Consider the following 24,423-nt stretch of genomic DNA (forward strand, 5'->3'; position numbering starts at 1 on the left):
AACACCACTGCGGCAAATTTCGTTCTGCACTTGAGCCTCTCCCCGTAGAAAACTTGACGTGTGTGACTCAGTGCTGCTCATGTTGTCAGGCTGGTATCCCGCCCCCTCCCTCTTCTCCCTCTCCCCATTCTCACTTAAATTTAAACCTCTCTCTCCCAAATCCGCTCCCTCTATTTAACGCTCTGTTGGCACTGCAGCTTCCAACAACACATCTCTTCTCTCTGTAGTATGGCGTCGACGTGATGGCACGTGATGCCCATGGAAACACGGCATTGGCCTACGCCCGGCAGGCCTCCAGCCAGGAGTGCATTGACGTTCTCCTCCAGTACGGCTGCCCCGACGAGCGCTTCGTCCTCATGGCCACTCCAAACTTGTCCAGGAAGAACAATAACCGGAACAACAGCAGCGGAAGGATGCCCACCATCATCTGAGGAGCTCACTCGTGTATTTGCTGACCTGAATTACATCCGCAGCCTCATATTCCTCCATCCCCATCACGGCTCTGCTCTGCGAGTCTGGTTAACTCTCCTTTTCCCTTTTCCCTTCAGTACATCCCTGTCCCATCCGGAAATGGCGCGTCTGGAGAGCGCGAGGGGATGAGAAGGAGCAAAAGGGGCTGCAGAGAAAGCAGTTGTTTCAGTGACAGCTCTCGAACGATGGAAGCAAGTGGGCGAGAGCGCGTGGGTTGAGCAGGACACGCCGCGCATAGCACCGGGACCACGGGAGAGCGGTCGTCCTCAGGGGCGGACGCAGGCTTCCTGAGCGTGGAGGGAAGGGGCGGAGGGAGAGGCGAGCGAGAGGAGAAGGAAGGAGAGATGGTGACTTTCCGTAACTGACAGTTAAGCACATCAGTACATTTCACCTCTACCAAACGCAACGCCTGGATTTCATTCTCTTCTCTGAAGAGCTTGACGGCATAAATCAGAAGCAAGCACAGAGTTTGTCAGGTTTGAAGCTCCTATGATGGTATGTGTCAAATCAGTTGTAGCTAATCTGTCCGGGGAGAATACTGGCTTCATTACACTTGTATAGTTGAGTTCTTCCAGCATTACCGCTGTTTAATAGAACATGATTAGTCATCACGGAGAAAAAAGCATATTAGCTGAGGAGGTAGTTACATGGCACGCTTCGGTGATTGCTTGGATGTGATTGCAATATTCTTAGAAGCATCATATTATCTCAGACATGTTCTTTCAAGCCCTTGGAGCCCTCCTTTCTAAATTCACTGTCATAATTTAGTATCTGTTTAATTTTTCAGTCCAAAGAGAGGAAATGAGTTGCTGAGTGTTATTTGACTGCAGTCTCCTTGGTGTAAAAACAAAATGGAAAAAATAAATAAGAGTAACTATGAAACACAAAAAGGAATAATGAATACCGCTAAGGAAAAACATTTCAAGTACGTTTAGTGAAATTAATAAACGCATTAAAGGCTAATATTTTTTCAGCCAGCAGAAATAGGTTCTGTCATTTTGCCAAGGTAAATGTGTTGAGTTTTTGGTCACTCCTGTGATGCATTGCCTAACTTATACAGATTTTTGTATTGTGTCTCTAGATTATATGTATGTAAAATCTATTTGAATAAAAAAAAACATAAATATGCATTGATTTTTTTTTTTGTACAGAAAATGACATCTCTGTTAATTTATAAACTATAATGGATGTGAACTAAATAATGTGCAACTAGTTAGGATCTGTGGGTTACAGATCACTGTACATTGAAAACATTCCCAGCAGTGAACTCTTGTTTCCATCGCAAGCCTTTGAGGAACATATCAGGAGGAGATTATGGCACGTTTGGCATGGAAAAAAAAAGTGTACGAGACCCTTTTAGAAAGGAAAAAGAGGCTGTTTCTCAGCGCTGTAAATATATTTTACTCCAGAAGTCACGAAGCTTTCACAAGCCAAGACAAAAAGCCCTAGCCTGGCTGTGGGAAGATCAGATTTGATTAAGTTCAGAATTGATAGCCTTCACCGCAGCGGGCAGGGCATGGCTGCGCTTGACTCCCAACTTGGCTGCTTTCTGGAAGAAAAATGGCTTGTGAAAGTAGCCTGGACAGTTCATTTGAATTCCAAGTTTTAATACTTGATTTGATTATTTTGGTATTACCAGGCAGATCCCAGCTTCTCCTGTTTTCAACAAAGTAGGATTCTGGCATGGGGAAGCAGGCTGTACAGGTTTTGGCAGGCAGAAAAGTGGGGGTTTTTTTAAGTGGCATATGGCAATGTGAAGATGGGGGAAGGGTATATCACAGAGAAAGTTGAAAACTCAACTGAATTCGATGGCAAAGGAGCAATTATGTGAAGGCAGTGAGGTGCACACAGCATAGTAATTTGCCAATCTAACTGCTCGTATGTATTTCCCAAGCCTTCAGTGGTGTTCTTTCTTGGGGCTCTGGATTTCATTTGGCATACAGATGGGAGGAGTGTAGCAATTGCTAAATAAAGTGTATGTGGACAAAACATGAAGGAAAAAAATGAAATCTGGTTATCTTAAGGAAAAAAAAAATCAGAAAATTACAGATTTGATGTAAAATCATCAAATCATGGAAGAAAAGCGAGCCTCAAGGTGGAAGCACGAGAACATTGACCAGCTTTTCCTGTTCAGTGGTGTTCTCATTTTGTACTTTGTTACTGTATAGACCTTTGACTATTTGGGGGGGAGATCTTTCTTCAACCAGCCTAGGCTGGCTGCATCAGAGTAAGGCTACAGCTGATTCTCTTCATACTGGGATAATTTTAGTTTTATTTTTTTTCAACTGAGGAAGGGTGTCTGTTATAATTGCTATTTCTCCATCATTCCCATGCAGCTCCCTGATCTTTGGTACTTACGGGTGGTCCTTCAGCGATGGGACAACCCATCTAATGTGCAGCTGAAGGGGATGCTGTGAAGCCCGCTGTCTTGGTGCTCATGAGCTTTACACCCCTACGGGGGGATGCAGCGGGGGTTCAGGAATCGCAGCTCATCGTCCCAAAGGTGCTATAGCTGCCTGCTGTTCCCCTGGGAGCATCAAGGGCATTTGTATCCGAAAACCAAGTCCAATGTTTCAAATATGTGGTAGGCAGATTTGCTGCTGTTAAGTTCTCAATGCATGTTCCATTTCTGAGCTGTTTGGTTTTTTTTCTAATTGAAAATATTTTCTCTACGTAATTTAATGCTCTCTTTGGGCCACCTTCTTCTTACAAAGCTGAGAGTGATGTTAGAGAAACAAGGGCAGCCAGGCTGTCATGCAGATTTCAGGTCAAAGAATTATACATTCCTTTCATAAAAATTTTCTGAAGGTGAACATCGAAAAATCACAGAATATTTTTAGGAGAGGAAATTCCACTGTATCGTAGGAAAAATGATATATCCAGGCTAGCCAACTAATAACCTCATACTTTAATTAAGCAGTAACACAGTTGCTTTTAACCTAAAGGCAGTTTTTTTCCCTTGGAGGTGTAAGCAGTGGCAGTACCTATGTTGAAGTGGCATAGACTATGTGATGACTTCTCCCAAACGTTTGGGGGTCTGCAGGGAGGATACCCGGTCGTGCGTGCAGCAGCGATCCCTTCGAAAGACAGGACATCACCCAGCACTGTCTCTCCAAGTCAGGAGAGACCTCTGGCACTACAGCTGGTGATGCTCCAGCCACGGGAGAACAGAGCCCGAGGGTCCGTGCCTTGTGGAGTGTTGGCTACTGCATCCCCTGTTCAAATGGGTTTGGTTGGATGGCTGTGAGAAGTTGTGTGGCACCTTCTGAGCTAGCGGGACAGGCCACCTGGCAAGGAAAGTCAGGCCGGCGCAGACTCCATTGCCTTCTTGCATGGTGAAGGAGAGGAGGGGAAACCCCTTCCCCCCACAGCTGAGAGCGAGGATAGAGGAAGTTCTCCATGGCTGGAGCCCAGTGGGGCTTGGCTTTGTGAGCCAAGGTCTCTGGCCTCTGCATGCTTTTCAGGGGATGTGTTTGCACTTTGCAAAAAGGATGTGCTTGAAGCCGTCCAGGTGCAGAAACAGGCAATATGTACTGACACTTGGAGAACCTGCAGGAATCGTTCCCCTTGCTTTCGCTCTGTTAACCCGTCCTTTTTCTGTTCTTCGTCTCGCGTTTAGCCCCTCTCGTTGCTTTTATGGAACCCACTTGCCAGGCCATTTACGCCCTTTGAGCATGTTATGAGCAAATTAAAAACAAATTGAGATCCAGTCAGTAAGAAATCCCAGCAGAAACATGTTAGCTAAAGCTGTTTTCTCCGAAAATGGAGTCCGCGGCTGTGGTTTTCATTGCGTCCCCCATTTAACCCTTTTCATCATCCCAGATACCTTTAAATTCCCCTTCCTCTGCACTTTATCCACAATGACTAAAACACTAGAAGTGAGTCAGCCTTTGCTATTAACATCAGCACTTTCCTTCTATTTATTTTAAGCTAATTGCTGTTGAACAATGTAGATGAGTCGGATGTGTTGTATCCGGCATCTGAACCTTGACATTCCCAGAGCTGAGGAGGGTTTACTTTTCCTCACTATTTATGAAGAAATAAGATCTAACCTTGGGAAAATTCAGGGTCCTGCCAGTGCAGAGATTTGGCCAAGGGCTTCCATTACCAGATTTCTGATTTCGTTGCTAAAAGGGGACAGAAGAAAAGCTATTTTTGGAGAACCTTTGTATATTCTGAGCTAGGTGCTGCTCAGAAAGCCAGGTGAACTCCTGGAAGGTAGGGAGGATTTTTAAGCATTTGGGCATAGTGTAGAATAACTGTGTAAACATTAATATTGTTTAATTTGCTGTCTTTTCCCTGTTCCCTTAAATTATGTGTGTTAGTGCAAAAAAAGCTTTAGCTGCACTTGGAGATTTCCCCTGGCCAGAGGAAGCTGAGTAACATAGGGAGAGGACTAGAGGTGGGAATGCAGATATAGGCTTAGAAATTATCTCCGGCACTGTAATGTAGTATAATTAGATTATATGGGGTTTGGATAGCTTCATCTTTTATATTTGTATGGAGATCGGGAAAAATGAAGTAATTTGTAGTTTCTAGTATAAAGTAGTAATAGTGGAGACAAGCACAGATTTCACAAGGGGGTCCTGAAGGGGCCCTTTCCAAACGTCTCGGGGAGCCGCGCTTGCACCTTAACAGGGAACAAATGGTCATTGTGGCTGGAGGGACTCAAGGTAAAGGAGGACAGCGTTGGGGACCAAACCTGGGGCAGCTTGGCTGGATAGGAGACAACTTGGCCATCAGCATCTCATTGTCAAGCATCTTCGTTTCCCCTCTGGTGGCTGCTACAGCAATTCGTATGTGGGATCTCCAGCTATTAGTCTTAGATCCTCAGTTCAACATCTCCTTCCATTCTTGGTAATTTGTAGGTAAAATTTATTGCGTAGAAAACCGGTTTTGGATGTTCTTGTGTTTGCTGCATAGCAGAAAAAAAAACCACTCCAGAGTAAAGTTCTTTTCAAGGTAGAAGAACACTAAACTACCCCAAATTAAAAGGTTCTGCGATGCGTTTTGACTTCTTAAATTCTAAGCTACAAAAAGAAAGTTGGTTTGAATGGTTTTATTAGAAAATAATCTCCCATTTGAAAAAATAGAGAGGTAATAGAGCAACATACCCAAAGCTGTAGGTAGGTAGATTGGTCGTATTACGGTATTCTAGGTTTGGTTTTGTTGTTTAGCAGGGCCAGTTTTTAAAGTAAATATTGGGTGATCTCATCTCATGACAGTTTACCTTGAGTTGACTGAATCTGTCTCACGTTTTAAAGGGAGGTTCGAAGGGTTTTGGCCAAGATTTTCAGGAGCTGTGAATAGTTCGTGTTTTGAGAGGAGGATTGCATGATTTCTGAAAATAAAAGGTTGGTTGGGGGTTTTTTTAGAGCCATCTTAAGCCCCAAATCACTAGGCATGCTTCTGGTCACCTTGGCCCCTGTGTTTCATTTCAGGTGACAGCAATATGTGGGTGAATTAACTCCCATTGTTTACTACTGTTCACTGAATGTTTAGGAGGACTTTTGCTTGTGGGCGGTTGAAATAAAAATGTCTTTGCGCATTTCAGCAGTTTTAGCCTCTTCATCTCTGTATGTCTGCCTATCTCCCAAATCCCTGTGGTATATTCAAGTGGTAGCGGTCAGTTCTGTTGACTGGCAGAGCTTCAGCTTTCTCTTGGCCATGAACTTTCTGGATGTGTTTAGCTTCCAGTACTAAGGATTGACTATTTTGCAGTGCTTCAGAGCTAGTAATTTTTACCTGTGTGTTATGTACAAAACGTGAAGGGGGGGGGGGGGCGGGGGTGCTTACAGAGGTCTAATGGCATGTGTTTGGGATGACCATGTTGCTTGCTGGCAGTGAATGCACCATCAGCTCTTTTGTGTATGCCCCGTTTTCCAGAACTGATTGGTGATTTTTTGTTTTGGAGAGCTGAAGTAGCTGAAAACACTTCCCTGGTCCTCTTGAATGACGAGGTACAGGGAGTAAAACCCCTCACAGCAGACAACTTGATAGTGTCTGATCTGCGCTGAAGGCAAACCCCAAGCTCGTGCAGGACCAAGGAAGGGTTTTGGTGCTGAAGGTGAGTTGTTATTTGGCAACTCATTCCCAGAACTGGGGATTGAGTTGATTTGAAGTGGTGGATGAAGTGCAGTCAAGGTGGTTTGGGTCCTAAGATAAAGGCGGTGTATCACATGGAGGTCACTAACTACACGTGCTTTGCTTTTGGTGTGCGTATGTGTGCTTATATATGCATATATGCTCTACATACTGCTATTAGCAATTGTGGAAATGTACATGCACGCATTTACACATTAATCAGAATCTATAGCTAGAGCCAGGTTTTCAGTTAGATGTTTCTAAACGGGCAAGTTTCCCAGCCTGAGTAAGACCAGCCATTTCCAAGAGCACAGGAGGCAGGTGTGGGATGGAGGACACCTGCTCAAGGGATGGAGAGATGCAGGAATGTGAGGTACAGGCTTACTGGGGCTCTTGCGAGCCATCAGACACTCAGGACTTGCACAGATACCTGCCTCAGAGGTATTAAAAAAAAATCCAGTTCCTTCAGGCAGTAACACTCAACTTGAGAAAACCTTTAAGTTGGCCACCGGGACTGAAGTAGCCCCCTTGCTTGAGAGAAGAAATCCCAGCTCACCAGCCCTGGGGGTGTTACTGTGGGAAACACCAGGGAAGGAGATTCCGACGGTGAAAAAGACAGAGGACTTGCTGCTCAGAGGCCCTTTCTTTTATGTAAATCTGCTTGAGACTCAGCTTACTGGCTGAATTGGGACCAGCGGGCTGCCCTCCTGTAGCTGATTCAGAGATGCTTTGGGTCCTGCTGCTGTTTGTGGGGCCATTGGGGATGATGGTGGTGAGATGTTTCTGAAGAGCATTCTCCAGGTGGGTCCTTCCCCAAGAGCAGCTCCTCATCCCTCCCTCCATGTGTTCTTGGCCATTAAGCTCTGGCCCCAGAATTTTGCCCTGAGGGAGCCACAAACCTCAGCTGAAGTGCTGAGGCTTTGCGTGTACTGAGTAGTCCAGGGAAACTTGACCAAGTGTTGCTTGCACCCTTTCTACCCTTGCTTTCAGTTTATAGTCCTATCAGGGGAAATCAATAGGGCAAGGGCAAGTCTGGCAGGGCGAGAAGGATGTTTGCTGGAGCTAGGCAAGGTATAGTAGGAAACATGGCTGGGTGCACAGAGATGGTGGGAGGATCTTTTATTTCCCCTTCTCACACCTGTGACAAAAGAATTACTTTGAAATGCTGTTGAAAACCCCTCCAAGCATTTCTTCCGATGTATCCAGGGATTCAAATGGATTCTCCGTTGAATCTACTGAGCTCATTTTGCCAATCCACAGGGAAAATAGGACGTACCCATCCTCTGAAAGCACAGCCCTTTGCTCCGTGGAAATACCAAGTTTCTAGGGGACCACATGCTTTTGGCCCAGCTCTCTTTTACTATTTCAATGTCAAGAGCATCTTTCACTTGTAGTAGATGGCTTGCGTCGGTGGGTGCACAGACTGAAGGGGGATTTGGGAGAGGAGTGTCTTTTAAAACACCAGGGACTTGTCTTGTGTAACTCTTGCCTTTGGACTCTGGTTTGGAGTTGCTGGGGGCCTGATTCTGCAGCTCCTGCTGCCTTAAACTGCTTGACTGCAGCAGGGTTTGGGCATATCCCCAGTGCTCTGCCCACATCCAAGGCAAAACAGCTTCAAGGCAGCTGAGTTGGGTGTGGATGGGCTGTATCCTGACCTCTCTGAAGTCAGAGTTTGGCCCGTGGTTGCAGCGAGGTTGTGATTTGAGGTTCAATCTAGCCGGCACCTTTATTTTGGGAAGCACCATCGGCACCGCTTGGGAAGCGGATGTGTACGCTGGTTTGTTTTCTTGATTCTTTAATACCCTGTGACCGCCTGCAAAGGCTAGATTTTATGTTCGGCCATGTTTAGCCCCCAAGTTTTTCAATTTTTCTGCTTTGTGATGTTTGTCTTTCTAGTTGGGATGGGGAGAAAGGGAGCCCAGGTGAGTAGGGACACCTGAGACCTCTGCTTGGGGTAGAGGCAGAAGATACCTAGCACATGGCAGGCTTTATAGCAAGTTTGGGGGTTGGGGTTTTTTTTCTGTTTCTGTAAATAGTAATGTATAAATGATGACAAGTGTGGAAATTATTAAAAAAAAAAGTCTTTTGTTGTTGTTTTTATATTACCTCATTCAGCAAGTTTGTTTTACAATGACTCGATGCTTTATTTATATTGTTTGTACTGTAATTAAACCGATTGACAAACATTTCACTTTGCTTGTTGTTTCATATGATTTTGGTTTGATTAAGTATGCCAGTTTGTATTATGTTTCCCTTTCCTCTCTCTCCGCGTTGAGATTTTTGTGTCAGCTGTACAGTATTCTGAATAATTAAAATAAATAAATAAATAAAAAAAAGGAACAAAAGTTGTAAAGTACTGCAGAGAGAGGCTGCTATATTGTATAGGTCTCTTTCTAATAAAGACAAGAAAACTTGTTCGTCACAGCTTCCTTCTTTGCTTGAGTCTTCATTGCCATGTTATTGAGATACACCTGCCCTGGCCCCACTTTCTTCTCGTATTAATGATGAGATACTGTCACTCTTTGCCAGTAATAAAGATGAAGTATTATCCGAGACCTGGGATGTCAGAAGAGCCGGTAATGGTGCAAATTGATAAATTAAAAAGCAATAAGTCAACCGGACTGTAATGGTGTATATCTAAGAGTTCTGAAAGTGCTTATGAACTGAATGACAGATCTCCCAGCAAAAATATGCGAGCTTTCATTAAAAACAGTTATTCTCCCCGAGGAAGAGAGAGTAGTAAATGTTGCACCTAGGCTTTAAGAGTCTCTGGAGGAGATCCAAGGAATTAGGCCAGTAACGGTTACATCTGTATCTGCTAAATTGGCTGAAATGATCATTTAAAATAAGAATAATAAAACATCTTTAAGGTCATGGTATGGTATGGTCTAATCACTTCTTTGAAGGAAAATCATGGCTCTCTGTTAGGCTTCTCTGAACAAGTCATTTAAAGCCCTGAACAATGGGCAGCTGATTGACATTTATTTACATTTTTAAAGGTTGTGGCCGGAGTACATCACGAGAAGAAATCGGGGAATCTAGGTAGGCCCAAGGAGAAGACAAAATACTGCCCTGATGCAGAAGGTTGAGAGATGGGATGGAGAGGGAAGCAAGATGTGATGGGTTTTCACCTGAGCAGACTGGTAACTAGCCACGTAGCAGAAGGGTCCCTGGCAGGACCAGTGTGTCTCGATGGGTTGGCAATACGGTTAAGTGATACCAATGGCTCTGGAAGAACTACATAAAGCCAAGAGAGCAGTGTGGTATCAAGGTGGGTACACAGAGAATAGCAGATAAAATTCAGTAAATGTGAATTAAGGGGGGGGGGGGGGGGAAGAGATTACTTAAATAACATGCCCTGGGCTGGAGAAAGAAATGTAAGATTTCAAGATCCATAAGGGCACTGTGGAGCAAGACAACCAATGCTACGGTTTGGCCACCTATGCTTGTCCCACCTTATACAAGACAGAGAAATTAGGGACGTTCAGAAATTAGTAGAGCTATGAAGAAGTGGAAAAAGTGGGGAATTTCCCTCAAAAAGAGACACAAAGAGGGGGGTATGATAGCCATAGACAAGCAGTGGAGAAGCAGCAGACTGGAGATGTCTTTTCCTGGTCTTGCACCCAACACGGTGCATGGGCTGATACCAAAGGGCAGCATGGTCAAAACTGGTACCAAGGTGGACGGGCTCTCCAATGCATCACGGGACCAGAGACCTCGCTGCAGTGGGATTTTGCTGAAGAGAAGACCTGGCCAAGAGGAGAAAGGTGAGCTTGCATCTTCACGGACTGAGCGGGACTGCCCACAGTATGGGATTGGGGTTTTTTTTGGTGTTATCTTTTATATCTGCTTGTGCCTTGGCCTAAATTTGTTCATTCTTCAGGTTATTGCCTATCCCATCAAGTCTCCTGCCTGCAGAGAGCTGTCAGTTCTGTCCTGTCTGATGGGGACTTGTTTGAGGTTTGGGGGAGGTTTTCTGTTTCCTTCTCTTCAATTCTCCAAGTGCTTCAGGGAGGCTGTAGCAGCACTGAGTGGGGGAATGAAAAACTACAAGACTGCTTGTGTATTTTTATTTTTCTCTCTTTTTGGGGGGACAACATCGCTGTTTTGTCATGCAGCAACTGTATGCCTTTGTTCTTGAGAGGTTTTCCCACCCTGTTTAACCCCATCACGCACCCAACCAGCACCAAAGCAAGAGGTGGGTGCTTTGTGTTCTTCCCTTGTGGATTTGAAATGTGAACTTCAAACATGGGAGAACTCGTTTTGGATTCCCCTGGGGTGTAAAGCTATAGTAGGGCTTTTTTTAGGAGTGATCTGTCCCTCCTCTCCTTCACCCTCCTAAAGGGGTATGGGTTTTGATTTTGTAATGGGCATGGCTGGCTGCTCGCTCTAACAACCCTCCTAAGATCTGGCCTCTCATGGAAGATCCTGGTGCCAGGGATGGTGGAGCAGATCTAAGGATGTCTTTCATGCCCACATTTCTCACCTACCCCAAGCCTACCCCCATGTACCCCTGAAACGCTCTCAGCTGGTGGCATTCACCAATGCCTAGGAAAAAAAGAAAATACCCTACTGCAAAGCAACAGGGGTCAGAAGGAGATTTTTGAAGGAAAACTATTGATTGCCATAATGAGAGTAGGGGAAACTCCCCTTTTTTTTCTTTTTTTTTAAGAAAAAAGCAATTACTGTAAAGACCAGGCTGTTGCTCTGCCGTAAGGCCTTGCTGTGCGTTTCCACCCTTGCCTACAAAGGATTAGCTTTGACGGATGCTGGGAGCACCAGCTCAAGAAACCTGCTCCAGGGCCCAGAAGACTCTTGCTCCGTAGGTACTGCATGCTTTTAGCCCTCGTTCAAAATCATTCCCTTGGCAGGCATGCTGTTTCTTATTTGTTCTGTAACACAAATCCAAACTGGTATGAAGGGAGCGATGGGATGAGACGACTAAGGACAGCACCCACAGCGATCCCATGCAATGCGATGGTAGGATGGGGCTGACCCTTCCTGGTAAACAGCTTTGTTTTCCAGAATAAAGCCAAGCTCACCTAAAATCAGCTGTTTTCATTAACAAAAGAAAACATTTGATACTTCATGAATACCAGGTAAGAGTAGCCTTAAAGAGCCAGGTCAAACATCCACCCACACCAACACTTTTTCTCCGCCTGTGGCCAAAAGCCAATGCTGGAGGAGTGTAAAATCAGATTATACGGGGCTTTTGCTATATATTTCCCCAGCCTGTAGCTGTTTAAAATTTAGGGGCTTCCGCACCACCTGTTTTTGGTGAGTTTAGTCATCCTCAGTGGACTTCTCTTCCATCAGTTTGGCTGATCTCCTGAATCTCTCGAAAGCTTTGAGCATCCACAGCATCCCGCATCAAGGAGTTCCCAGCTGAACCGCAGTGGTGGTGAAGAACCACCACCATCTTCCTCCCCCTTCCCCCCCTCCCTTTGCACTACCCTGGGGAGGAATGGTGGCAGTGGGACCCCTTGGTTCAGAGTGACATGGCCCAATTTATCTTCCTGAGGGCCCTTCCCAGGGGCAGCACATGTCGCTCATGCCCAGAGTTGCTCAATGACTTGGTGGCAGGAGATGGAAGTGGTGTCCAGAGATGCTGCTCAGAAACTTGACCTTACCCTGACTGTGAAAAACCCAGCAGAAATCCAGGCTGGGGAGCAGTGTGTCCGAGACAAAACTCTTCTGAGCCCAGCATCACCTGCTTTCGAGCTCATCCTTTTGCCCTTTTTTCTCTAAGCTGGATCTGAGGGAGGTGGTGCTTGCAGGGAGAAGCAGGCAATGTGGTTTTTCCCCAGTGAGGTTTTCCTATAGCATTGCAATTCCCACCCAAGCGATGCCCAGAACATGACTTGGAGGAATGGAAAAGACCTTTAAGATCATCGAGTCCAACCGTAAAGAGAGAGCACAGACTGCAGGAGTTACCGGGAGGGCACATTAGAGAAACGTGGTTACTCCTGGTGAAACCACTAAATGTGCAGTAGGAAAACCACAAACGGACGCCAGGACTGGGAAACCCACCAGGCAGTCATTTATCTTGCCTAACGTCCAGTAAAGCCCTTAATTGGCCAATAAATGCGGTCACAATAACGGCACTCGACGCGCAGCGCCACTGCCAGCAATTAGCACTTATTTATTTGCATTCTGCCCCCACCGATCTCCGCTCCCCGACTTCCAGATCTGTTTGTTTTTAAGCCGGGGAGACTCCTCGCATTTGCCAAAGAGAGAATGGGAAGAGCTAAAGCGGCAGAAGAAAAAAGGCGATGCTGTGCCATGGGGCAGGGGTGATGGAGGGATGCGGAGCTGCAAAGCCATCTGCAGGGCTTTCCCATTGCTCCGGGGATTAACGTTGGGCTCCTGGGGAACATAACATGCCTGCGGTTTGCTCAAGCCTTTTAAGAAATGGCTCGGCATCGGTGCTGCCAACACTGAGGGCTGCTTGTTGCTCAGCTGAAGAGAATCTCTTGATCACCTTTTGCAGTAGAAAATAATCATTTTCTGTCATTTTGGTGCGGGAACAAACAATTCACATCATTTTGGAGGATTAGCGGAAATCAAAGGCCAGCTATTTTCATCTAATGAAGCAAGGGCTGGGATCCCAAGCGGCCTTGAGTTGCCAGAGCTGGAAGGACAAGGTAGAGAGAAAAGCAAATGTCTGATGCCCATCGGCAGCTGCCAAGATGGGGGGCTGAGGCTGGAGGGAGCAAGGGGGCCCCTGAATGCCAAAACACCTCATCCTGCAATGCTGACAGCAACAGATGGGTACACGTCTTGAAACCCTACCTCTGCTTCGGGCTGTATGGGGGATGTTGCATCTACTTTGCAGGCAAGAAGAAATCACTGAGAGTCCTTGGCTTCTGTGCTGGGATGAAGATGTCCATCAGCATTGTGATGCAGGTCCCCAAAATGTCGGCTGGGTGCGGGAGGGAAGAGCTGGGAGCTGGACCGAGGTGTCAGAGCTGCATATTGCTGTGGGAAAGGGCGGGGGAAAGCAGCCTGGCCCAGCCAAAAAAAAAAAAATATATATATAACCCCCCCAGCCCTGTGTTTACCCATCCAAATGGGCTGTCTTCGGAGGCGTTCTGCAGTTTCTGGGAGTTTGTGGACTGGAAAGGGACTGTGCTGCCAAGCAGCTTGGCGACTGAAGCAGAACGGGGCAATCCCCCACCCCCACCCCCGACAGCGTCGGGGCAGGAGCCCAGGCGAGCATGGGGGCACCGAAGGCTGCCGGGAATCGCCCCAGACGGATGAGCATCTACGATTGCTGCTGAGGAAAGCAGATTTCGGAACAACCTTCCTTCCCACCCCCAGCATGCTCCCCTCCTCCTCCTCCCCACCAGAGACGCAGCATCTACAACTCCCACTCTGCAGATCCAACTGGTAATGGCCAGGCTGATTGACTGCAGATTTCCCTGTAACTGAGCTTAATTAGCAAGCTAATCAGGTCTGGAGATGGTTCCAATTTATTTATTGGCTGATGGCTGCCACTAATCGGCCTGGCCAGTTAATACTGGCAGCGCTGAGGTTTGTGCCAGGTGAAAAAAAAAATGTCAGGATTTCACTGTTCCTATCACTCAGAGCTGGCAAAATTCACCCAGTGAGCACTTGAGCTCGGATGCGGGCAGGGTGGTACCTGCATCATCTCCTCCCTGCGGGGTGAGGGAGGCTCCGAGCACCGTGCCCAGCTCGGACCAGCTCTGGCTCACCGAGAGGATGATGCTCTCAGGTGAGGAGAGAAAAGGGGCACGTTCTTCCGTTTGGGCGCTGGCAGCGTAACACAGCTCAAACACTCAAAATAGTCCTTGTGGCAGGGACAAGGCGTCCAAAGGCAGTGTCGTCCATGGGTCATCTCTTTTGAAGGTGACCCAGAGCAAGGCTCTTACAACTTGTGCTTCTTAGTTCCCTCCAGCTGCGCAAAGGAGATATAAAAGAGAATTTTATTTTGCTTTAAAAAAAAAAAGGGGGGGGGGGGGGGGATTTTTACTGGATTTTTATTTCCTCCTGGAATTACCAGGAAAGTGGCATTAGTGTTCCCTGGGTTTGCTGGAGCATCGCTGGGCTGATGCAGGATGTCCCTTGAGTGGATGCAAGGAGAAAGGGGAGTGCTGGTGCTGTGGCAGAGCCTGCCTCCCTCCCGAGTGTTGGGGAGCTGGGGAAGCAAGACTTGTTTATTAAAGCATGGTGAAAAGGTCCCTTCCCTTGGCTCCTGTCCCTCCAGAAGTCCCACCGGTCTCTGCATGTGGGACGGGGACATGCATGTGGAATGGCACCAAGCAAAGGAGGAAAGGGAATGGGATTTCCACACCTTCATTCCCTGCCGTAGAGAGGAACCAAAGGGAAGGGAGGCAGGATGAAAGGGGAGACATGGCAAAACGGCTGAAGAAGGTATTTGCTATGGCAAAAACCCATACGTGGCTAAAGCATCTCTTCTCTAAAGGCATCCAGCCCTGAGCTGAAGACCTCGAGGGCTGGAGAGACCCCCCCATGCCTTCTTAGTTGGCTCTGATCTTTAATGGTCCTCCATATTTTAAGCAAAAAACAGAAGGGGAAAAAAAAGCCTTGCTTCTAATTTGAGTCTGTCTGGCTTGAGCTGCCGGCATCGATTCTCACGCTGCCGTCCCCCTGTCGATTCAAGAGCCCTTTAGTTGCCAGTATTTTCTCCCCATGAAGGCACTTACGGACAATAATCAAGTCATTTCTCAATCTCCTCTCTCTGATAAGCCAGGAGTGGGGGGGCGGTCAAAGCATTGGGTGTTTTGAGGGGCTGCAACCCCCCCCGGACCCTGGCACCCTGGTGACGGGGGGTGACAACCCCAGCATGGGACATCCCAAGTGCTGATGACCAGCGAGGCTGGATGGAGCATCCTTCTCGTGGGGCTGCGGGACATCCCGCCCTGGGGTTTTCGGGTGACGGAGCCGGTCCATGCCAGGCAGGGAGATGGGGAATCGTGAGCTGGATGAAGCCAGAAAGCCCCGACACAGGCGATGCTCACGGCACCGGGGGAGCAGAGGCAGGCGGGCGGGTTTCATGGCTGCAGCTCTGAAATCTCTTGCTGGAGAGGATTATTAGAGGGAGTAATTGGGATCACCTTACTTTACAAATGTTACTTAGCAGAATGAGGCAGGAAGACAGATCGATCTCAACTATTATTCATTAAGGAAAGTCCTTTATAAATCCCAAATTAACAATTTCTCTTAGAGAGAGACTTCCTATTACCCTTCTTTCGCGGGAACTTATTGCTGCTTTGGAAATGGGGAAATATGAAAATAATTGGGGAGGGGGAGAAATAGCAGTCGTGGGCTTAGGAGCCGAGCATCTGTTTAAAAAAAAATACAGATGTGTGTCTTAAAAATGACCATTACCCTAATTCAGAAAGGCAATGTTTTTGATAGATACTATTAGACCATGGCCATAACGACGTTCATAAAAGCCCAAGTGGCTTCTTAGCAATGAACAGGCTATTTGTAAATGTTCGGCGCTCGATGGCATATCTACAAGAGGCGATGGTTTGCAGAAGGTCTCTGCTATCATCTGTCCTCACTGTGCAAAGAGATGAATGTCGGTTGCGAGGGGGGGGGGCGCAGAAATCTGCCATTACTGGTACCAGTTGGACTGGGTAGCTCTTTGCACTGGTCCTTGCCATTGGGGCTGCACAGTGTTTTAATTATTTGGGGTATGTTGCTGCATACTGGGGGTCTATCTTGGTGTTTGGTTGGGGGAGGAAGAGAGAATGTCAACCCAAGTCCTCTTGATGTTTTGGGTGAAAAACACTGAGAAAAAGATGCTTTGGGGGTTTTTTTCTAAGCAGTGGAGAAAAAAAAAAACCAAACCAGTTATTTCTACTTAGGAGCTGTGCATTTCACAGGGTGCATTACCACCAGCTGCCAAACTTGGGGTGATGGGACATGCCCTGGGGAAGCTTCAGGAATGTGCGCGAGAGGGCTTTGGGTAAAGAGATGTTGCCATTGCCCATAGAAGTTGGCCAGTTTGCTTTGAGTTGAGGTTGCCAGCAAAAAAAAGCAATTTCTTAACTTGTATAACTGTGCCCATAGCTTCTTTTGGCTGTTCTGGGAATACCAGGAAGGGAGGCAGACATCTCTCAAAGGGGTTTTGGGGCCATACCCACATTTTCCCACATCATTTCTGAGTTCAGATGCTTTTGCAGCAAGACTAGATGTCTTGAACAGGACTGCAAGTGGAAGGAAACCAGCAAAGATTTCTATTTAGACTCAGGCAGATGCAGTTTTTGTCACCCCAAATAGTATCAGGATACATTACCTTAAAAAAAAACCAAACAAACCCAAACTGCTAATGCTCCTTTTTGGGAGACCATTTTGGGGGTGTTGGTACCCTTTAGAGTAGCTTGAGGTTGTGAGGACGGAAGAGCTCCAGGCACTTGGCAACACGTATTCACCCTGTGAGCTCCAGCTCCTCGCTGTTGATAACGTGCTCCTAGAAAATTATAAATGGGAGTCCCCGGTTTGTCTTTTGCTCTGTTAATTAATAGGATTCGAGCATTAAAACTGCTCCCCCGGAGTCAGCGATAGGCCCTTTGCCACTAATTCAGGCCCCTTGCCACTAATTCAGTCATACTGGCAGGTCAGCGTAAACACCCCATATTTTACTGCCATTTTTAGATTATTCCCCTGCCTTGTAATTATTTTCCCGGGGGACGGCGGGGGATTAATTCCAGGCGCCCGTTCCTCCGCAGATGGTGGTGTGCCCTAGCACCGAGGCGATGCAGAGCATCCCCTGGCAGCAGATAACGCCGCTGATTCGAGGTCCGTTTACCCGCTGACGAGGAAAACGTCGTTAAGCCGGGTCTGCGCTCCTCTTCCTCCACTCCTTTTATAAATAAGAGGGAGGAAGGTCTCACTGCTGGGTCAGCCCTGCCTGCACCAGCGACACAGTCCTCTGGGCACAGAGGGATACAGGGCATCGGCTGGGAGATGCTCGCGTGGCTGCACTGGGGGGTCCCAGCCCCAGCGGGTACCAGAGGGGCTCACGGGGCACCTTGAGCGCGGGCAGCCCTCGCTCCGGCTTCGGTCCGGCACGCTCAGCATCGCAGCAAGGGGGCTGAGGCTGTTTATTCCCCGGGGTTTTTTTCCACATCGGGTTGTTTGTAGAAGGAGGACCGGCAGCCTGCGTGCCCCAGCTTCAGGGTTGCCCTTACCAAAGGGCGGGAGAATCATTTCGCTCATAGCTAAAATACCCCTTTCTATATGATTTATCTATATTACTTAATCTCCCACCAGGGCTGGAAGTCAGAGCACCTGTGAGACCAAGAAAACTTGGTGGTTTTCTCTGGGGCCGAGAGGCTGGGATCTAAAGCAGAGGTTTAAAATCCACGTGGCTCCGAAAAAAAACCCAAATAGCCTCCATCCCTCCTTCCTCCAGCAGGCCTGCTCGGAAAGGCGGCCTTTCGCTTCTCCTCTTAGGCTGAGCCCCGGGGAAAGTTGGGCAAGTAAGTTTGCTGAGCCGGAGGGAGGGCGGCACAGATCGATTGGCGAGTTTAATAGGATCAGGTCAGTGTAATCCTGTTTTAGCCATTGTAATTCAGGCAGCCAAGGAGACCTCAAACTATAGGGGAAGGGGCTTTTAAAACCTCAGCGGTCCTGCCACAAAGCCAGAGGCTGGGGCTGGGACAAAAGCGGGAGAGAGGATGAAGTGGCTTGAAATAAATAGATTAAGGCTCTCTATGGGCCAGGCGTAGCGGGAGGGAGAAAAGAGCAAGCAAGGGGCGGGCGAGCATCCCGCGGCGGCGGAGAGGGGGACGGGAAGGGACCTCGCACCCACGAGGGATGCCGGGTGGCTCGGCAGAGCATCCCCCTCTGGCCGTGGGGCAGCTGGTTCGGGACGCGGGGTGGGTTTCTCTCCCCCCACCCCACCCCTGCCCCCAGCGTGTGTTTCTGAAGGGTTGGGATAGGCAATCAATTTTTATGATGCAATTTATAATTCATACAGGTTGTCTTCGTACATATGGTGTTGCTTTTGTGTGTCAGGGTTCCGGGTGCTTTATGACGGTGACGGCGGGTATTTGCATTGGCGGCCGCTTACCGGCCTCATCGCTCTCTTCCTCGTGGATGAAGATTGATACGGCCCCGTGGAAGCGTGCGGCGGGGGGGGGATGAGGGCCCGATCCTGTAGGACAGCGAGCCCGGAGGGGTGGGTGTCTCTTGCAGGGGGTAACTTGCACCCATTGGGGAATAGGGGAGATGCTCAGTCCTTGGGGGGGGGCGTATTCCCAGCACGGGTACGGACCCCCTCACCCATCTCTCCAGATATTGGGGTCGGCCCCACTCTGGGGGGATGCTCGGTGGGGAGGACCCCCGCCATCACAGGGGATAAACCCAGCGGAGGTGGGGGGGGGTCCAGCACTCCCCACCCGGGCACAAAGAGGTCCTTATCGGCGGGGCAGCCGCATCCCCGGGGCAGGTAAAAGGCACAAAGCTGAGCCTGGTCAGTCCCGGCTGAAATAATTAAACCAATTAAGTCAATACAAACAGAAACAAGGCAGAAGGCAGAGCTGCCCCCTCCGAGAAAGTGGGAGCCGCAGCTGGAGTCGTCCCCCCCCCCGCCCTGGCATGCGCTGAGTTTGTCTGGTCTCTGCGGCAGCCCTGGCATGTGGTGAGTTTGCCGGGTCGCTGTGGTGAGGGGGTAAGGGGGCGGGGGGGGGTGTAAAAGCTGTGATGTCTTATTTAAGAGCGAGGTAGCATGCTCCTCGCCCCGCCAGAGAGGGGTTGCCTCCTCCGGCCACCGCATCCTGGTGCTGCTGAAGAGTGGTGGCTTAAAAAAAAAATTATATATATATATATTTAAATACATATTAGAAAAGGGTTTTTCCTAAGGCAGGCTGGAGGAGAGGCAGAGAGGAGTGGGTAGCTTTCCTTCCCCTCCGACTTTGGGCTGCTGTGAAGCGGGCCGGCATTTCTGCTGCGCTCCCCGAGCAGTGCAATTATTTGATCTGCAGATGTAAGAGGAATTTATTGTAACAACAAATATAGTGATGTCAAAACCCAACCTTGGATTAAAGCCGGCAGCCAAAGGGGAAGTGTATTAATTTCAAACAGCATCAGAGGCCAGTGCCTATTAGGACGAGCTATTCTTCAGACCCCCCCATCAGAATTAATCATTGGGAGTTAATTTGAAGCTCAGACAAGTTGCTGTTAATTTAGTGCAGGGAGGACGGGATGGAATAAAAAGCTGAGGTGCTGGCCGGGCCTCCTGGGTCTCATTAATCAGCGAGCTGAGACGGCCTGGCTTGATTACAATTTGCAAAAAAATTCATTAGAGCCTGGGCGATTGACAATTTTTCTCTCTGCCTGTGATCTGACTCATTAGGCAGCCAAATGAAAGCCATGATGATGGTGATGATGACAGCTATCAACCCCCTCGCTTGTTTATCTCCTTCTCCTCCGGCCCCCGGCCCGGGGCTCCCCCCTCCAGCCCCAAAGCCCCACTCCTGGGGGGGGTGATGGGGGACCCCAACCCGCGGAGCAAATAACTTTCCTGTGCCTGGGGCAGATGCTGGCTTGTAGAGGGAGGGCTGGCCCGGCGGGGAGGGGGCACACCAGCTGCTCCCCCCCCCCAAAATACAACACACACACACACACCCACCCCCCGGGGAGGGGGGGGTACAGCCGGGCTGCCGCTTGCCCGAGCCGGCTGCGGGTTGTTGTGCTTTCCAAGCAGCATCCCCCTTTGCACCAAAACCGAACCAAAATAAATTAATTTAAAGGAGAAAAAAAAAAAAAAAAAAAAAAAAAAAGTGCTCCGAAGAGGAGCAGCGCTGGGAAGCCTGGGGAGTGCACCCCACGCGTGTCCCGGCTCCGCGCTCCCTCCCATACAGAAACGAAACCAAAAATGATTATGATTATTATTAATAGTAATCATAATATTTTTTTTTAACGAGCTAAAGGAGCGGGCGGCTGCCGAAAAGGCTGGAATTACCCGTGGGTTCCCGCTAGTCCCCGCGCGTCCGCGGCTGCCCGTGGGGCCGGCAGCAGCAGGCAGCGGCGAGCAGCGCTGCTGCCCGGGGCCGGTTCGTTTCGGTGAGCGGCTGGTGGGAGAGGGGAGCAGGGACACCCCCGCTACCCCCCCCAAAATACCGCCCCCCGGAGCCAGCTCCCTCCGAATTCGGCGTTACAAAATAATAATAATAATAATAATAATAGAAGATGAAGTGCAAAGATGTGACCACCGTCAAGCCTTGATTTACTCACCGGAGCCTGCCTCGGGAGCAAATCGCTCCCTTGAATGACCCCCCCGAGTTTAATTTTAATAGACACCCCCTTTCCCCGCACTCCGTTTTCCTCGGGAAATTAACGCTTTTTAATTCCAAATAGCCGCCGCCGCCAATGATACGGTTTCACCGGCACGGATGCCGCCGGGATGCGTAAAATGGTGAGGAAAAAAAAAAAAGGGGGGGTGAAAAGGATGGGACACACACACACACACACGGACGGACGGACGGACGCGGGACCCTCCGGCCCCGACCCCCACCCCCGAGCCCCCCGGCACAACGGCGTTGTGCCGCAACGAGAGCGGCCGCGGGGCTGGGGGGAGAGCGGCTGCACCCCCCAAAACAGGGGGCTGGGAGCCCACCAGTTACTGGGGGGGGGGGGGTGATGGTGTGAGGGGTGCCCCCCCCTCCGTCGAGGCCATACACGTTTACTCGCACAAAAAGCCTTTTTTTAGCCTTTCCAACCCCCCCCCCCCCCCTAAAAAAAAAAAAAAAAAAAAAAAAGGAAACTTTTTGCCCGTCTCCCCCCCCTCCCCGACACTAAATGTGGCTTCGCAAAAAAGGCGAGAGCAGCATCGCTCCGCTCCGGCAGCGCAGGAGGGGAAAAGAAAATCAGCTCAACGCCAAATTCTGGACAGAACAGCCGGGGGATGGAGGGCTTTTTTTTTTTTTTTTTTCTTTTTGTCTTTTTTGTTTCTTTGTCGGTTTTTATTCACAAGACTTAGTTTGCTTTTAAATTTCATAACTTATAAGGAAATAAGCTACATTGAAATAAATTAAACACAATAGAGAAGATCGTGCTTTTTTTTTTTTTCCTCCCCTCTCTCTCTCTTTTAAACATGGCTTGGTAGAATAGGCAAACCAAATCGACAGAAAGCCAGGCAAAAAATATATTTAAAAAAATCGTCCCCCAGTGCCTGCCACTCAGCCATCGGAAATAAAATCAAACAATAAAAAAGGCATGAAATGAAACTCTTAGTTTTCTTTTGTTTTTTTTTTTGTTCTCTCGTCTTTTTACCTTTCGCCCCCGATAAGAAACAAACCCCCAAAGATGGCTAAAGGCGCACTGCGGGTTTCGCTGGGGGTGTCTCTGCCAGTGAAGGGGGGGGACAACGGGCAAATCGCTGCTGGATCCGGCGCCGACACTGTACCGCATCTGTGGTCCCCATCGCAGCCAAGACAGCGGGAGTATGTACAAAGCGGGGCAGCGTAATAATAAATATCTGTGTGTGTCTCTTCCAGGGTTTGATATTCCTGCTCCGAACCATAACAGTTTCCGAGCCTCTTTCCTTAGCAGACTCTCGCTCGACTCGGTAAGTGGAAAGTTTCACTTTAAAGTTCGCTCGTGGCGGGGATTTGCCGCGCGCTCGCACGGGAATTCTTGTTGGCTGTTGTTCGCTTTAGGGGTTTTTTGCATCTTTTTCTTTTCTTTTTTCTTTTTTTTTTTTTTTTTTTTTTTCACGTGGGTTGCTTTTAAACCCCGATTTGGAAAGTTTTCCCTCAAAAACTTGTGGTTCTGAGCTGTAGGGGAGAGAGATCAGGGCCGGGCTTGCTCCAGCTGCTGATGCTGACTCCTGATCGCAAACCTGCTGACGTGCACCGGGATGGGTACCACGATCTTAGGGTTTCGGGAGGGCTCCCCTGTCTTGGAGTTGGCATTGCCTGCCTTGACCCGTTTCCATTTAGCCCGTCTGTTCTGGAACCAGATTTTCACCTGCACCTCGCTGAGTTTGAGGGCGTGAGCGATCTGGGACCTCTCCGTCAGGGACAGGTACTTTTTGCAGTGAAACTCCTTTTCCAGCTCCAGCAGCTGCTCGCTGGTGAAGGCTGTTCGCCTCCGCCGGTTTTTGCCCGTGGACGTGGTGTTGGTGGAATTGGGGGGGTTTTGGGGGTTTTCCTCCAGCGCGTTGCCAGAGTCCTCTTCCTTGTGAGCCGCCTGGCCGGGGATGTTGTCGTCCGAGCTATAGTCTAGATCGCTGTCCATGGAGAAACTTTCCTCCTTGCCTTTCGCGTCCTCTTCTGCTTTGGGGTCCTCCTTCCCCTGGCCCCGGAGAGCCCCGGCTGGAAGCGAAGCGGAGGCCTTTCGTTAGCGTTTGGTACCCACCGGCCTCCGGCCACCGCTCCCCCCCTCCGCCCCCGGCCCACAGGTCCCTCGCCCGAAAATTGTTGGCTTTGGGGCTTTTAGCGGGGGGGGTGTCTCTTTTTTTCGCGTGGCTCTCGCTCGGGCTCGATTCGTTATTCTTTTCCTCCAGCGGCGGGGGCTCGACGCCTCCCTCCTCCCTTCTCCTCGGCCGGCCTCGGGACCCCCGGGGGCCAACCCTGCCTCCTCCCAGGGGGTCCCCCGTCCCCGGGGCCGCCCCTTCCCGCCGACCCCCTCCCAGCCCGCCCCGGCGGAGGGGGGCGGGGGGTGGGCGACGCGCGGAGCGGGCGGCGGGACCCCGCTCCCCCCGGCCCCCCCGCCCCCCCCGCCGGCGCCGGCGCTCACTCACCGAGGGAGGCCTGGACGGCGTCGGCGGCGGGGAAGGGCAGGAGGGCTCCGTCCTTCCCCAGGAAGGCTTTGCCATCGTCGCCGCCGCCGTCCGGGGGTATCCCCTCGGCTTTATCGAAGTTCCCCGGGGGTGCGAACTTCCTGGCGGCCTCCTGGTGCTGGGGGGAGGCGGGGAAGGTGCCGGGCAGCGTGGCCATGAGGGTGGAGGTGAGGGCCATGCCCTGAGCCAGGCTGGAGCAGAAACCCGTGGGCAGGCTGGGGAGCTGGTGGTGGTGGGGATGCGCGGGGGGCAGCGCCGGTTGCAGGGCGCCCTGCGGTAGCGCCGGGGGCGGCGGGGGGGGCGGCGGCAGCACCACGGGTCGGTAGGGCATGAACATGGGGTAGCCGGTGTAGACGAAGTGGCCGGGGGCGGGCGGCGGGGGGCTGCCGATGAGCGAGTCGATGCTGAAGGCCGTGCTGCTTCCCAGCGGGCGCTGCATCATCATCAGCGAGGGCTGGAAAGCCGCGCTCATGCCGGAGCGGCGGCGGCAGCGGCAGCGACCACCTTCCTCCTCCTCCTCCTCCTCCTCCTCCTCTTCTTCCTCCTCCTCCTCCTCCTCAGAGCCGGGGCGCAGCGCCCAAGCGTGGGGCAGAGCCGGGGCGGAGCGGGGCCGCGGCCCGCCGCCGCCGCCCGCACATCGGGGCTGGCCCCCCGCCCGCCGCCGCCGTCCGCCCCCGCGGAGCCCGCCCGCCGCCGCCGCCGCTCTGCCCGCCCGCGCTCCCCCGCGCCCATTCACATTTTGCCCGGCTGGGAACCCGGCCCGCCCCACGTGGCCACCGCCGCCGCTTCCCATTGGGCGGGAGGGCGGAGGGGCGGGGACGAGAGGTGAGACCCCGCCCCTAGCACCTCCTCCCTCCCTCCCTCCCTCTCCCTCTCCCCCCCCTCCCCGGTGTTCCCCGTCCAGCACCGCCCGACGGGGCGGCCCACGCGTGAGCACCCACTCTCACCCACCCCCACGCGGGTCGCCCCGCCAGGGACCCACGCCGCCCTCGGGGACCTCCGTGGGCTCCCCAGGGCGTGTGACAGCCCCCATCAGACACACCAATTTGGTGCCTCCAAAGCGCTGAATCCCCCCTTTTTTTAAAAAA

At 50.4% G+C, this 24,423-nt stretch overlaps 2 protein-coding genes across 19 annotated transcripts in view; one reads left to right on the plus strand and one right to left on the minus strand.

Moving 5' to 3' along the window:
• AGAP1 (ArfGAP with GTPase domain, ankyrin repeat and PH domain 1) overlaps window positions 1–8,979 on the plus strand; it is a 397,188-nt gene extending 388,209 nt beyond the window's left edge. For all 18 annotated transcript variants that reach the window (XM_030016796.2, XM_030016795.2, XM_030016798.2 and 15 more), the window contains one exon: window positions 228–8,979. In XM_030016796.2, coding sequence (XP_029872656.1) covers window positions 228–431 — 204 coding nt within the window. In that variant the 3' untranslated portion in view covers window positions 432–8,979. The remainder of the gene's footprint in view (window positions 1–227) is intronic.
• Window positions 8,980–21,630: 12,651 nt separating this feature from the next.
• GBX2 (gastrulation brain homeobox 2) lies at window positions 21,631–23,982 on the minus strand. The gene is made up of 2 exons (XM_030019252.2): window positions 23,297–23,982; window positions 21,631–22,868 (listed from the first exon to the last, which is right to left on the minus strand). Exons 1-2 carry the CDS (start codon window positions 23,805–23,807, stop codon window positions 22,345–22,347), a joined length of 1,035 nt encoding a protein of 344 aa, XP_029875112.1. The 5' UTR covers window positions 23,808–23,982; the 3' UTR covers window positions 21,631–22,344.
• Window positions 23,983–24,423: the final 441 nt, after the last annotated feature.

The sequence above is a fragment of the Aquila chrysaetos genome, chromosome 6, assembly GCF_900496995.4.
Source record: "Aquila chrysaetos chrysaetos chromosome 6, bAquChr1.4, whole genome shotgun sequence".
In the NCBI taxonomy this organism is placed as follows: domain Eukaryota; kingdom Metazoa; phylum Chordata; class Aves; order Accipitriformes; family Accipitridae; genus Aquila; species Aquila chrysaetos.

What these genes read in the sequence shown, in the direction of transcription:
- GBX2 (XM_030019252.2), bottom strand. Translation starts at nt 23,807, where the DNA reads ATGAGCGCGGCTTTCCAGCCCTCGCTGATGATGATGCAGCGCCCGCTG. An exon ending in CGCCGTCCAGGCCTCCCTCG is followed by an intron (nt 22,869 to 23,296) that starts GTGAGTGAGCGC and finishes CTTCGCTTCCAG; the next exon opens with CCGGGGCTCTCCGGGGCCAG.